The 16,366-nt window shown below is 46.8% G+C and overlaps 1 protein-coding gene across 2 annotated transcripts in view; it reads left to right on the top strand.

Moving 5' to 3' along the window:
• The first annotated feature begins 9,569 nt into the window (after positions 1-9,569).
• Positions 9,570-16,366, top strand: part of LOC126520945 (uncharacterized) — a 39,026-nt gene continuing 32,229 nt past the window's right edge. For both annotated transcript variants that reach the window (XM_050169778.3, XM_050169779.3), the window contains exon 1: positions 9,570-9,769. In XM_050169778.3, coding sequence (XP_050025735.1) covers positions 9,671-9,769 — 99 coding nt within the window. In that variant the 5' untranslated portion in view covers positions 9,570-9,670. The remainder of the gene's footprint in view (positions 9,770-16,366) is intronic.

Raw genomic sequence — 16,366 nt, forward strand, 5'->3', positions numbered from 1 at the left:
CTCCGCTGCTCTTCTATATTATATGGCAAGGCAGATTTGGGATTTTAGAGAAAACCATATGAACCTGCAAATCAAGTATTCTTGAGGATGATGTGTTGAATCTAGGGATTGCTGTGAGATTACGCCTACTTTTCTTTAAGACACAAGGCTACAGCGCTTCAGGCATCCGCGATGGAGGCTGTATGCGCACCAGAAGCTTTTATTTCTTCTTTTTCTTGACAGTTCTTGTGTAATCATTTGCTGGAAGCATGAGATAAGCGACGTCGCATTTCATTTGTTTTCAGCGTAAAATGTTCGAGCATTGTTCTGATAACTGGCAAATGCCTTCCGTGTGAAAGTATTTGCTTCCTTTCATGAATTTTTTAATGATATTGCGCACATAGCTATTATATATGGTAGTCAATGACGTCTATTGCCAACTGTTGCAGACAGGTCAAACAATCGAGCAAGCACCACCTGCCAAGAAAGACCGAGAGGAAACGCAGAGAAATTTAACCACGCGTAAGGCATCTCCCGTTCGCTGCTTCGCACGGCGAGGGGGAGTGGTGAAGGAGGTTGGAAAGAAGGAAGGAGGATTGACAAAGAGAAAACACTAGGAAGTAGCACAAGCGTTCCCTGACCCTGCTTGATCACAACACGCACGCCTTCGGATGGGATATCGAGTGACGTCTACCTAGTCAAAAGATACGCAGTGTCAAAAGAATGAAAGCCGCTCTGCGCGCCACCTTTGATGTCCCGGCTGTGTATAGCAACTCTCGTTTCAAGATGCTGATGCTCTGGCCGTGTGCAAGTAGAAAGCGGAATTTATTACTTTCGAGATCTTCGGAGCTACGTTGGTGCCACAGAACAAAGTACACGGTCCGTTAACAGGTGCCATCACTGCTGAAGTGATGCATAAATTTTTGGCACAGGTCTCTCTTTTATAGCATCTCGGTTCTTATTTCTCCCTTTTCTTTTTTTTTGAATGCTTGTACCTTTCACGTGTTTCAATAGCCCCAACATTCGAAGACCTCAATGGCACAACAGCTGATCGTCAAATGCTACTTCACTGCATGGCTGCAATGCATTGCGCTGAGCTCAGTGGCGTTATCGCTCTGCTCGCATGGCGAAGCAATAGTAAGAATATCATGCACAAACCGTGGTTAATATTCCATGATACCACGGGTATGCGTTTCCAATCAAGAGCACTGCAGAAAACAAATTAATGAGCTTGGTGACGGAACTATTTGCAGCAATGAATTTTTGTTAAAGGATGCTTTATGCTACTGCACCCCCTTCCGTCTCCTTAAGCTCGAAGTGTAATTAGGTATGTGTCGTACTTATCTGTGCAGACACATCTCCTCACCGTTCTTCCATCGACAAGCATCGCCTTCGCCCTTGTGCTGTCGCTGCGCCGACGTCTCGTGCACCTGACTCGGTGTGTGCGTTTCGGCCTCGCTTGCGAGCGGCGCAGTGTGCAAACATGCACACTTCACGAGATTGTGTCCCGTACAGTGCGTAAACATTGCGTCAGTTTTCAGGTTGCATAAGATGAGAACAAACACCACTGTAGGCGTTTGATGAAAACAGTCGTCGTAACCACATGGCTAAAAGCTGCGCTTCATGTAGATTCCAACATGTGCATTGGCTTTATATATTCTTTTTTCATTTTTGTACACTGCAGGCAAATACTTAGGTCGATGCAAGACAGGCAACAATGATTCGTTTTCCCGAAGTTACACTTAGAGTACAAAGGACGACGTAGCATTTCTCAACGTGTTCCAGTACTATAGAAATGCAGTTTGCACTCCCGGTAATCGAGCCCATGCCACCTGCTGTTCAGCAACAGGACATCATAGCCGCTAGGATATGACGGCTTGAATTCGGCGTATACGAACGTTCAGAGAAAAAGAAGACTCGCACAAAAAGGCTGGGAAAGAAATGTTCGCTTCGCCTGCTGGGCCCATCTGCCACGACGCCACACTCGGTGCAACCAACGCGAGCGCTCCACGTCGTTCGGCTGGCGCGGACGAGATCTCGCGGGAACCGCGCGTCCAAGCAATGTTTCTGTGCGGCCAGCCGAATTCTGTCTTCAAATATCTCGTTGGTGTGCAGCGGACCGGTGCTTCTGACGCACGTGGCATGAGTCGGCCGCAATGCTGACGGCAGCGTATCACGCACAGAGGGACAATGGCAGTGTAGTGAAGACCACGCAGCGGTGATTTCCTGTCCCACAATACGTAGCGGTGCGTACACCCGTTTCTCGACGAAGTCTATATCCATGAGCTTTCCGAACAGCTATGACCGCTCTGCTGCCTCGTGCAGCTTATTGCGAGAGTTTGTGCACGTGAACAAAATAAGGCTCTCTGCTTGTTTCGGATGACGCAAATGCGACGAAGCTTTGAACATTGCTGCGCCTTATAGGCTCTAGAAACCAGCCCACGAATTGCGGAGCCGGAATTGTATATGGCTTCACAAGCGTAACGGGCAGCAATATTCCCTGCAATAAAAACAAAAACAATAACACGCTGGCGAGTTAGAGGAAAATTTGTTTCATTTATACGCAGCGCCTCATCCATTGCTGACGTTCGAGTGGTTCTTTCGTGAAAACATTTTCTTGACCTCCACGTTGCAGAAATGCTATTATTATTATTATTATTATTATTATTATTATTATTATTATTACTACTACTACCACTACTACTACTACTACTACTACTACTACTACTACTACTACTACAACTACTACTACTACCACTACTATTCGTTTTGAAAACCTATATACATTTGACAGGAAAAGGGAAGGCGAGGAGTAGGCAATACAGGCAAAGCATTTCAACGCAGATTTTTTCACTGCTTGAAGTAATTTCCTCGATAAACTTTATTTTTTTGCACTTAGTATGTACCATTGGGAATAATGAAATTCCTATTAATATGCGTCGGTCGACAATAAAACAGCACGCAATTGTCAACAACCTCATCCACTTCCAATCACGTATACGATGAACGGTACAGAGATGGGCAGGGTGAAAGCAAGTGTAGCGCTCGTTAATTTTTCCCCCAATAGCAACTACGCAGTAGCTCGAGGCCCGTTGGCGCCGTTGGCCCCACCGCCGCCATGTCATTACGGTATCTGCAGCGCACGCGCATAACGACGGAGCCAAACGGACGCAGCGCCGCTGGCTCGTGCGGAGCGCTTCCGCTGCTGGCGCGCCTGCTGAGCCGTGCTGCGCGCCCTGGGGCGGTGAGCAGCTTCGAATCTGTCTCATCGGGCGTCGACGCTCTCGGGCCGTGCACCATGCCACATCGGCGCCGTTCTCGTCACATGTTGTGACACGGCGCTGTTGCCGCTCTGCGCATCCGCAGATGTGTGCTGCGTCGCGCCATGCCGTCCCCGCGTGTTGTTAGTTCATCCACAATAAATGACTGCGCACTGTTTACGCGTAACTAGTGCATATGTGTGCGTGCGTGCGAACGATGAGTGAGTGAGTGAAGCTTAACATGCGCAGGTGCAATTCAAAGAAAGTTTCACATCTAATCATGTTTGCTACCCCTATCATTGCTAGACGTGCATAAAAGCGCAGAGGCGATATTATCTTTGACCTCCCCTCTTAGAAGCTTCGAAACAACAACTTTTTGCTCAAAACAGAGCGTTTGTAAGCTGCAGTGAAATGAAAAGTTATGAAAACTTGCCCATAATTGAACGCGCATAGCTAACACATTTCGCGATACATTGGTGACCCGAAAATCCAGAGTAATATAACACAAACTGTCCTATAATAATTTGCACCTCGTATTGTGTGATCTGCCGTTCGTTGTGTGCGTTACGTGCCACATTAATTTTGAATTGTATTAAAGAATGCGGCGTGCTCAAATTGCGTTCCATTAATTCAGTTACTTCCACACTTTACGCAGTCAGATAACCCTTAACCCGCTCGCATGTCGTCCACACAGCCTTTTGATCGCCCTCTGGAAGGTTGACACTGTATCGCTATATGGCACCTCCACAGACTGTGTGACGAGCGCCCACATTGACAGTTTTATGTCCTTCATTCTTTCCTTCTTTTCCTCTCACCCTTTCCACCTTCCTCCTTTCCCCAGTAGACAACCGGAGGTGTTATCTTGTTAACATCCGTCGCTTTCCATTGCTTTTGAGTCTTTCACTTTTGAACGCCTTCATTTACTTTCGAATGGAAAATTTGCTCAGAAACCCGGGGGTCATGTTGGGGAATACACCAGTTGAATATATCCTATATAGTATTCCAATCAGCAAGGTCCACTTTGTTTCAGATGGTTTTTACGAAAATTGCGTTCTACAATCAAAGAGCATGCTGGTGCGAGTCTCTTTATTATTATTATTTTACGGCAGGTGGCCCAAATTTGTTTCAACATATATGTTCTTCCTACCTCCTTCGTTTATTTATTTTTTACTCACCGTGGTTGCTTAGTGGCTATAGTGTTGTAATCCCGCCATAGGGCCCGCATTTTGATGGTGGCCAAGTGCAAAAACACCCGTGCACTTAGATTTAGTTCCACGTTAAAGGAGGACCAGGTGGACCAAATTATTCCGGGGTCCCTCACTACGGCGTACCTCATAATAATATCGTGGTTCTGGCGCGTAGAACTCCATGATATAATTTTATTTATTTATTGCGATTTTGCCTCAATCGAAATGAAAGGCACAGATTTACACTAGCAAGTTATGGCAAATTTGCCGCCAGGATCGTTCGTTCTTTTGATAAAGAACGCTCACCCATAGTTCTAGTCTTCTCTAGAGACTAGTACTATGGGTGAGCTGCGTACTCTCTTGAATTCTCTCCGGAAACATGACTCGTGGATCAAGAAACACAGCTTTAGTTTGTCGCAGAAAGACTTTCTATAAAGCCGAAATGTTGTTGTACTGTCCGAAAACACCGTGGCAACCGTAATTAACGGATTCGCGAGAGTTATAATCACAGTATCCCCTTCCTTTGTCCCAGCCACCTTTTGAGTTTCCAAGTTGCAGGCCGACTGGATACCGTTATAATTTGGCACTTTAGCTTCTTTATCCCGCTACTTCCCTCCTTTACATCCAGTTTTGACCGTACGTACGCATTTACAAGTGACGCTTACATTGTTTTCCTCTCAACAACACACGTCTTACGAAATTTGTATTACGTACTGTTCCCGCACACGTTATTACAGGCTTTACATTTGCGCTTACCTCGATAATGCATCCTACCTCAACAATTATGGCCACCATGAGACGGCCGATTTATATTGCTATTAAGTTAATAACAGTGGTCGTCACTATTATGAAGTTGCTAAATCTCTGTTTTATTTTAATTTTGATAAAGAACAAAGGCCGAGTAATGCGAATCTGCAGCAAGCCTCTTTCTCAGTCGTGCAGTGAAAAAGCGCTAACGTCGAAGAATTCCACGTCTATGACGTAAAATCTCAGTGGAAGAGCCTCTTTTTTCCCCCCCCCAGAACATCGCGTGCATTGTCATATCAATTTTGTTTTTCACTGATAATAATGACGTTGACAAACGCGCAGAGAACAGGCCTGCTGCCTCCATTCGCCGGCCTTTCCGGCGCTCTTATCGTTCCTCGCTGCCGTCTAGCGTGTAAAAACGAAAACATGGCGTCACGAACTCTGTAATACAGCTGCCGCAGGCTGTTTGTGGCAATGGTTCAGCGCTCACGAGCACGCGTGTCATGTGCATGTGAAACTCATGCTCGAAAAAAAAAAAAAAAAAAAACGAAAAACGGGAGAATGACCAAGCACGAGTGCATCTCATCGCTATTTAATACGAACGTTCCGGTCAACTTGAACGTGTTTAATCCTATAGCATTTCCCGTGTTGACGTGCTTTTACTTTGTTGTCCTTTTCTGGAACACACTTGAACAGCTATTCGCACTCAGTGCACTCAGCATTGGTGCATTCTGAAGGAGCGTATGTATTACGCGCATTAGAAGGCGTGAAAAGCTGCCGCGATTAGGGCCCTGGAATACGCACTCCGGCCGCAACAGCCAAACATGAGTAACAGTTCATTCTGCCTCATACACCGTTGTGCGTGGCTTCAGAAGTGAAACGCCCAATGCAGAGAGAAACATCGTATATACAATGACAATCCAATCCAAATGATAGAATACCCAGGAATCCCGATAAATTCCATGCACAGACAGCTATTGCATTCGCCGTGCGGTGAAAACAAAATTTTTTAGAGGCTGCCACTGGTCGGGATCAAACCGACACCTCTGCGGGCAGGTTGTATCAGGGGAGAGAGAGAGAAAAAAAGACGTTGTCAACTTCTTGCCTTGCTTTATTTTACGTTACTTATACAAAATCTAATTTACGGGCCAGAATGTAATGAAGAAGCAAATCATCAAGGGCGTGCGCCTTGGGCATTATATAATCATCATCGTCGTCGTCGTCGTCATCATCATCATCATCATCATCATCATCATCATCATCATCATCATCATCATCATCATCATCATCAGCCTGATTACGCCCACTGCAGGGCAAAGGCCTCTCCCATACTTCTCCAACTACCCCGGTCATGTACTAATTGTGGCCATGTTGACCCTCCAAACTTCCTAATCTCATCTGCCCACCTAACTTTCTGTCGCCCCCTGCTACGCTTCCCTTGCCTCGGAATCCAGTCCGCAACCCTTAATGACCATCGGTTATCTTCCCTCCTCATTACATGTCCTGCCCATGCCCATTTCTTTTTCTTGATTTCAACTAAGATGTCATTAACGCGCGTTTGTTCCCTCACCCAATCTGCTCTTTTCTTATCCCTTAATGTTACACCTATCATTCTTCTTTCCATAGCTCGTTGCGTCGTCCTCAATTTAAGTAGAACCCTTTTCGTAAGCCTCCAGGTTTCTGCCCCGTACATGAGTACTGGTAAGACACAGCTGTTATACACTTTTCTCTTGAGGGATAATGGCAACCTGCTGTTCATGATCTGCGAATGCCTGCCAAACGTACCCCAGCCCATTCTTATTCTTCTGATTATTTCACTCTCATGATCCGGATCAGCAGTCACTACCTGTCCTAAGTAGATGTATTCTCTTACCACTTCCAGTGCCTCGCTACCTATCGTAAACTGCTGTTCCCTTCCGAGACTGTTAAACATTACTTTAGTTTTGTGCAGATTAATTTTTAGACCCACTCTTCTGCTTTGCCTCTCCAGGTCAGTGAGCATGCATAGCAATTGGTCCCCTGAGTTACTAAGCAAGGCAATATCATCAGCGAATCGCAAGTTACTAAAGTATTCTCCATTAACTTTTATCCCCAATTCTTCCCAATCCAGGTCTCTGAATATCTCCTGTAAGGACGCTGTGAATAGCATTGGAGAGATCGTATCTCCCTGCCTGACACCTATAATGGCAGTGTCCAAATAATCTATGCTGTAATTATTTTTTACGAATCACTCCTCGCAGAGTGTCACTCCTCTTGGGTTCTTCATTTCGTTTTACAGATACAGTTCATATAGAGTGCGTCCGATTAATCGGGCAAGTGATTGACCAAGAATACGGCTGCGGATATGCTGATGATAAAGAAGAAAAGTATACTGAGGTTCCTCAGTCAAATGTGAACGAAATGTGAGAGGCCTATCAAATGGCTCCTGTCGCTAGTTTGCTCGCTGTACTTCCCCGTCTGTGATTTGCATGCGAACATGCCACATGCGCGGACAACGCGTAGTTGCTTTCCCTTTGCGTAAACTGACGCGTCCTTTACTGCGGCACCGATGAGTGCATCCGGGCATGAGCACGGACACAACTTTATTTTTGTCCGTGCTTGTTTCTGGGCCCACTCCTCGCTCCAATAAAACCCGGCGTTTCGTACTCCTTCGCCGCTGCCTTGGTTTCTTGTAAATGGGCACCATCTTGTTAAGTCCTTTACGGATGGTACCGTCGCATTATCTCTTAGGGTGGACATTATCTCTTAGGACGTCGCGGGCTAGAGACAACGAACTTGCATGTTAATGCGTAAATGTAATGTTTTAATCAAAACACGCTACTTCATTGGCTTGTCGCATGAAGAGGGAAGTCGGTGCTGTTAGGGTTGGCGTCTGGCACCACGTGCAGAAAGGAATGTCATCCGACCATCTTCGTCGAAATGAGGCGTGACTTATCTTGCGATGGTTGGCGTCCCGCATCACGTGCAGAAAGAACTTTCTCTCGCCCGACCTTCTTCCACCAGGCCTCGTCGAAATGAAGCGTGACTTCCTAATTCATCATGACCATTTCGAGTGTCTGCCGGTCTGGCGGGAGCCCCGCAGTGCACAGGGCTCTTTTGCGTGCGTGCGTGTGTGTGCGTGTGTGTGTGTGTGTGTGTGTGTGTGTGTGTGTGTGCGTGCGTGCGCGTGCGCGCGTGTGTGTGTGTGTGCGTGCGTGCGAGTTTAGAGAGACCCTTTCCTCGAACAAACTACATGAGAACGTCCACGAACCCGCAACGCGCAGAAGAGACGGACAGGCGTCTACAACTCCCGGAGGCGGGACAACCTCCTCCTTGCAGCAGACTCGGTATAACCAAAGGAGGAGGGGCCCTCTTTCTGTGCCGGTCACGTGACGTCGACGGAAGCAAGATCCCACCCACGATTGTAGCGAGCCTATTTAAGGGGCTCCGAAATGTACTTTTGATCACTTCATGCTCTTCTCACTTTTTTTCATCCACCTTTGAATAAACCGTGCAAGTTTCGCACTAGAAATCGTCTCGCCCTTGCTTGGTCGCCATGGTCTACCGGATGCCTGCAGCCCGCCGACGACGCCACGCTACCCAATAAGTAACGTCGGTCGAGCTTCGTTAGGCAGGCGTCGCTAAAGCTCGGGAGCAGTACGATACGCTACCCTGGAGTACGCAACAGTGCCCAAGTTAAACACCGAAAAGTGTCGGTACTTATCGTAATATAAGCAAGGTCGAGAACGCTTGTGACAGTGAAATAGGTCTCGCAAGCAAAGGCAGGTGTCAAATGTTGTCTCGTTCCGGTTTCTTTTTCCAAAGTTTCCGTCTATTTCCCTGGGAGTGCATAAAGAAACGTGCGTCAACGAGGGAGGCGCCACACGCATCCACGGCAGTCCCGCATATGACTGGTACGGGGCATGGCGCGGTACTACTCTCTTGTCCCAGGAGACGCCGGCATCTGCAGCCGAAGTGACGCGGCCCGAATTCGAGGAGCGCGCGGACTATACCGCTCCGATTGACGGGCCGTGTTGTTGCGCGCCAAGATTACGCCGCCATCGGTTCAAAGGTCCATCTCCGTGCAAGCCACGAGAGAATGTGTACGGTGCTCTTCATTGGTCGGCGGTATATCGGTCTCCCTCGTCGCGATTGGTCGCCGCCAAGGAGACGAGCCAGAAGACACGCTATTGCAGAAACAATTCGCACACACGTGTTTGTGCGCCCAATGGAAGCAAGACCTGACACCAAACACGGCAGAAAACAAGCAAGCATCGTCACGCGGACGGCAAGAGACCGCCTGCTTCCACCTCCTCTCCCACTGTGCGCGGGCTCCGCTTTCGCTCTCCCCGAGAAGCCTCTCTCTCGCAAGGTGAGGGTGGTAAGGCCACGCTCTTAAAGGGTCGCCGCCGGCGGCCGAGCCGTTCAAATGCGCTCTCGTGTGCCCGCAGCAGCAGTTCGTTCCGCCCATCCTACCGCTGTGGGACGACAGGTGCCGTGGCTCCCTTCTTCCACGCCATGTCGACGACAGCACTGCAGGGAAGACGCATGTTCGCCGTCGCTGCACTGATTGCCCTGACAGTGGTCAGCCCGGCCGTTCTCGGTAACGTCATCAGGGTGAGTCGGCACACTAGGAGCTAGCGCTTCTCTATATTCTTCGCAATACCCTACCGTTAGGCTAGAACCATCATTGTCAGCCTATTTTGTTATGTCCACTGCAGGACGAAGGCCTCTCCCAGCCGTCTCTAATTACGTCTGTCCTGTCTTGCTCTAGCCGATTTCAACTTGCGCCCGCAAATTTCCCAATTTCATCACCCCACCTAGCTCTCTGCCGTACTCGACTGCGCTTCCCTTCCCTTGGTACCTAACCTTTAACTCTAAACGTCCACCAGTCATCTGCCGTACGCATTACATGGCCTGCACAGCTAACCTTTTTTTCTTAATGTCAAATGGAATATCGGCTATTTCCGTTTGCTCTCTTATCCACGCCACTCTCTTCCTGTTTCTTAACGTTACCCCTAACACTTATCGTTCCATCGCTCTATGCGTGGTCATTAACTTTTTCTCGAGCTTCTATGTCAACCTCCAAGTTTCTAGCCCTTATATTAGCACCGGCAGGATGCATTGATTGTACACTTTTCTTTTCAACGACATTGATAAGCTTTCAATCAGGATTTGGTAGCGCCCACCGTATGCACACCAACCCATTTTTATTCTTCTGTTAATTTCCTTTTAATGATCAGGGTCTCCTATGAGTAATTGACCTAGATATACGTACTCTTGCAGATACTCTAGAGGCTGGCTGACGATCATCAATTTTTGTTCTTTTGCCGGGCTATAAAGCATTGTCTTTGTCTTCTGCATATTCATCTTCTGCATATTCATCTTACACTTAAAGTCCTCAATCATTAATAAAGGGAAAATGAGACATCCAACAGTCTAGCAACTGCTACAAAGGAAATCCATACGGGTTCCTCGAAAGAAAAGCTTCTCAGTTGAATAAAAATTCGTCCTGGTCCGGGACTCGAACCCAGGACCACCGCATTTCCAGGGCAGCCGCTCTACCATCTGGGCTAACCAGGCAGCTAGCGGATGGTAGGGCGAAGTCGAATTCATCAACAACTCTGAAGCAAAGGCAAGAGTTTGACATAATAGTTCTGCGGAAACCAGCAAGGTGGAGGGAAGTGATTAATAAAGGGAAAATAAGACATTCAGGTGGATGCCTCATTTTTCCTTTATTATTCACTTCCCTCCACCTTGCAGGTTTCCACAGAACTATTACGTCAAATACTCAATCATTTGTCGCAATTCATCCCCTGTGTTGCTGAACAGGACAACGTCATCTGCAAACCGAAGGTTGCCGAGATATTCGTCGTTGATCCTCACTCCTAATCTCCCCAGTTTAATAGCTTGAATACTTCCTTCAACCATGCAGTGCATGGATAGCATCGGAGAGATTGTGTCAACTTGCCGGACCCCTCTCTTAATTGATAGATAATATTCTACTTTTCTTGCGGATAAACAAGGTACCTGTGGAATCTTTGTAGAGATTTCCCAAGATTTTCACGTATGCCTCTTGTGCTCCTTGATAATGCAATGCCTCCATGACTGCTGGTATCTCCAATGAATCAAATGTATCTTCATGATCTATGAAAGTCATATGAAGAGGTTGATTGTACTCCGGAGCTTTCTCAATTTCGTGATTGAAGACACGGACCTGATCCAATGCAGAACAGCCGTTCCTGACGGCAGCCTGCTCGCCTGATTGACTGTAGTCAAGTGCTGCCCTGATTCTATTGGAAAGGATCTTGGTGAAAATTTTATAAAATATTGAAAGAAAGCTATAATGGGCCTATAATATTTCAATTCTTTAAGCTCTTCTTTCTTATGAATTAGCATAATGTTGGCATTGTTTCAGCTCTCTGGCACACTTGAAGTCGTGATAAACTGCGTATAAAGGGCCGCAAGCATTTCAAGCGCAAATATTTCCTCCGTGTTTGATTAAATAGACTGTTATTCGATATTCTCCTGCAGCTTTTTCTCGGCATATGTCTTGCAAGGCCCTTCTAACTTCATCGCTAGTTATAGAAGGAACCTGTTTTCTGTTCATCACTACTTCTAATGAAGATAGCGTGGCTATATATATACAGTGCTAGAAATATACAGTGAGAGTATTCGCCGTAAGAGAGAGAAATGGGGGGGAAGAAGGAAAGGCGGGGAGGTTAACCAGACTGAGTCCAGTTTGCTTCCCTACACGTGGGGAGGGGAATGGGGAGTGAAAGAGAGAGAGAGAAAAAACTTAGCTGTAGGCTGTCTATAGTCGGGCACTCAAGTCTGTTGCCTTCAGGTAGTGAAAAAGCGCTCGAACTGCTTTCTGGGCCAATGAACTGTGAGGCGAGGCTCCCAAGATCTTCGCTTCCGTAAATGGCCTTTCATCCAGTCTATTGGAGATCAACCTAAGCGGGCGTTCTCTTGCCTGCCGCTCTGCAGAGCGGCGAAGAACATCGATGATGGGAAATGCAAATATATGCATAATTGTAACTCTACGATCAGGTGACATTTCTAAAGTCACAAGTACGGCTCCGTGTCGCCTAAAATTTCCTAAACTAACCTGCGTATCATTATTGCAATTTGAGCGATGAACACTTGGGAGAGGTGCGAAATTTTCGCGCGTTTGCGAGGCAAACTAAAACAAACTCGCCGACGATTACAATACTTCCTAATGCGAATTTTGAGCGCAGCTTTATATGGGTTTTCATTTCGCGATATATTGAGGCAAATAATTTGCAATAGGTAAAGAGAGACATGTAGCAGAGTCGGCAATCATCGAAAATCTGACCTGCAGGTTAAGCGCGTCGGCTTATATACCTGACTCGTCGAAGGTTAAAGTGCAATCGCTGGTCCCGCGTGGCTTCCAGAATGTACTACACAATTCGCGTCGCGTATACAATCAGACTACAAAACAATCACAAACCATGACAACCTTAACAAGCGCGAACGAGACTAAACCAAGCAAACCAAACAAGTGCGAGCGAGAGCCGACGCAAGCAGACGATAGTACGAAACGAGCGGTCGGGCAGGTCCGCATGACATCAGTTTCCCGCGCGCACTTCGCTGAAGACGCTGCTCTCATTGGTCTCCGCCATTCTCGGCTCGCGTCTTTCATCTTTTGCTGTGCTCGTTCGTTCGGTGACACCGCCGACGCCGACATTGGCCGCATGAACAGGCGCCTAAGAGCTGCGCTCTAAAGATGTGTGCGCACAAGGCGCCTGTGATTGTACCATAAATCCAGCCCTGTTCACGCGGTCGATGCTCATGACGTAACGACAATTATACGACGTCAAGGCAGCACTAGTGTTCACCAAACAGGCTTCGTATACGATACGATTCACTGTGCATTCTTTCGCCTTTCGTCGTTGTTTCGGACTTCACCGTTATCGCAGGCATCGGCCCCACTCGGCGCGTCGCATGCATGACAAGAGCGATGGTGAAATAAGTGGATGGTTAAAATACGCGGCCTCTGGTTCGGACGCGATAGGCTTCATTTCATTTTTCACACGAAGCTTTACTGTATCCTCGTGATTGCTGCTAGAGTTAGAGTTAAAGTTTGCTGTTATAGGGCCACACGTCAGTTTTGGGAAATATTGCCAGATGAATAAACGGGCTAATTGGTTGACATTGATAAGAAGTTTAAGCGCCTTGCCGCGTCGTTTCTCTGCGCCTCGTCTTTTCATTTCGCCTTAAAGAAAGTTCTTAAGGTGTGGAATGTTGCAGGACCCGATTTACATTCAGCAACGGCAGATGTCGTCGGGTTCCCTCATTTCCGCCCACCACATTGCCCTAAACACAAAACCTTAGCATCAGATGGCAGATCGCTTGTTTCAGGATTGTGATTACACAACTTGCTATTCACATTTGTGGATTTGTACTGTGTTGTTTCATCGAATTTAGTGCGATATAGCTATGCCAACATCATCTTTTAATTCAATTTCATTATTTTAATGACTTCCGTAAAGAGCATATTACATAAAGCGTAGGCTTGAATTAGCTTAATCAGCATCACAGGACTTCATATACAAAGATAAACAGTTACAGAGTTCAAAAACGATGTTGCGCAGGTGATGGGCGGTGATGTTTCAGGGCCGTTCCAGGCCATGCCTGCTCGGAAAAAGGAGAGAAGGAAGAAAAAAAATACAGTTATTAATGTAGCTATAGAAATGTTTCCGTACCGGTACGTGGACCAGCGAGTTTGAGGGGATGACCAATGCGTCGTGCGCAGGGACTGTAAGGTCCGCGATTAAGAAAACGAATGAGACATCTTGCGGAGACATCCTGCCATGTTCGCAGTGCCTCTCCAGCTAGGCGTATCGGCGCAAGCGGGCGACCGTTTCATTCATGTTGTCGGTGCCCCATCGCTATGTCCTTCGGCTGTAATTAATTTTTCCTCATCTTCCGTCTAACCATAAGCGGCGCTAACTGGTCTGTTTTGTTTGGCGTCCTTCACTCTGCAGAAAGGACACCCCCTCTTTCTTTCTCTGTCCTTTCTTGCTAAGCTCCAATATATGGTTGTGCGAAGCATTGTCATTCCTGCATGCAGCGGTCACAAATAAGGCCTAAGTGAAACAACCAAACGAGCACTTTTATCAGACCTGCCTTTGTTAATCAGGCACACATGAAAACATGGGAACAACGCCAAACTGAAAGCCGCTGGCGGTAGAATTGTACTCGATATTGGGAAAAATATATTGCATAATGCGCCTAAAGAGCTACAACAAACTTGGGCGGTACCCACAAAAGCAGTTCGTATAAACGCTTAACCGGCTCGGTCACTGTTTACAAACGTAGACCCTGGATGGCTTCCGGCTTTGCTCGCTGACGTAGCCCGCTAAATCTGGTGAGCAAGAAAGCCATTGGCGGCGATGTCGAGTAGAAGTCGTGCGTTAAAATCTAAGCCAGCAGGTTTTCAACACTTTTCCTCTGCACATAACGGCAGTTTTACAAGTGAAGGAGCCCTAAGTTATACGAAACATTTTATACATTAATCTTCAGGCGTAATGCCCCGCGTGCCTTTTATCTCAAAGCTTAGAAAATAGACTTTCCGCATAGTGGAAGAACTTAAAATCATGCTTCGTGGTCCCGGCGCAGCAGACTGATAAGGCCCGTGACCGGAAGTTTCATGGGGCGCGCTCTCACGCTGAGAAACCGTCATCACGCTGATGAAACCGTCTATAGGACAGTCCTGCGCCTGTGGGGTTTTGGCACGTAGAGCCCCAGAATTTAATTCAATTCGTATAGGAAAGACACTGGCTGCCTATGACGGCGAACGTATAAGGTAGCCGGCCATAGATGCGCAGTTCTTCCGAGCGAATATTTCCGAGTGAGGTACGTCCTCGATCATTCTTTTAAAATTTTAGTCAGACGCCCAAAAAGTGTGAAATTTCTGAAATATTGAGCGAATGAGAGATCATAGATAAGAGACGAGTAGGTAGTCTAGAAGTGATAAACTGGTTACACTTATTTTCGGGATTAGCTGGTGGAACAAAATTGCATCGAAAAGCCGAAGCTTCAAAGTTGGGTAAGGAATATTACAATAGCAGAATGATGTTTAGGTTTTGATTGGGAATATCTCGAATTGGACGTACGCGGGAATGCGAGAAAAGTGTATGAGAAAAGTGTATAACAGCTGTGTCTTACCAGTACTCACGTACGGGCCAAAAACCTGGAGGCTTACGAAAAGGGTTCTACTTAAATTGAGGACGACGCAACGAGCTATGGAAAGAAGAATGATGGGTGTAACGTTAAGGGATAAGAAAAGAGCAGATTGGGGGAGGGAACAAACGCGAGTTAATGACATCTTAGTTGAAATAAGGAAAAAAATGGGCATGGACAGGATATGTAATGAGGGAAGATAACCGATGGTCATTAAGGGTTACGGACTGGATACTAACGGAAGGGAAGCGTAGCAGGGGGCGGCAGTAAGTTAGGTGTGCCGATGAGATGAAGAAGTTTGCAGGGACAACATGGCCACAATTAATACATGACCGCGGTAGTTGGACAAGTATGGGAGAGGCCTTTGCCCTGCAGTGGGCGTAACCAGGCTGATGATGATGATGACACGGGAATGCAACGATGACGCAAGATCCATACACCAGCGCCGCCTGGCGTCTGCCTGCTGCGCCGTATTAATGTCACGCGCTAATGCAAGCAGGAAGGACGGAATGCCCGATATCTGCCGCGCATGATGTGCTATAGCGTACGCCATGGCACATGGAAAGCACATAAAAACGAATCCCGAACAAAACTTGGATAGAAGGTGAAAAACTGTTTGTCTTGATGTAAAAAAAAAAAAATGAAAGAAAAATGTTACGCCCAGGGTCGCACTCGCCGTCGAAACATGCATGTCACAGCCCACTCCTGGTATAGCCCAACAAAGCTGCAGCATGTATAAATAAATAAATAAATAAATAAATAAATAAATAAATAAATAAATAAATATGACACCGGTCGCCCCTTTCCCATCTCTCTATAGCTCGGCAGGATGGCAGGATTTTCCTTTTTACTCGTTATCTCTCGTATTACGACACATTCATCCTACTTGCCTGAGCTAGAAGAGCCTGCTAGTTCTAGTGGCAAAAAGTACAAGCCGATTTTTCTCTTCCAGTGGAAACAGGGTTATCGACAATAGCTCATTAGTAAGCGCAATTCTGTTACGTA

This window comes from Dermacentor andersoni, chromosome 3, assembly GCF_023375885.2.
Source record: "Dermacentor andersoni chromosome 3, qqDerAnde1_hic_scaffold, whole genome shotgun sequence".
Taxonomy (NCBI): Eukaryota; Metazoa; Arthropoda; class Arachnida; order Ixodida; family Ixodidae; genus Dermacentor; species Dermacentor andersoni.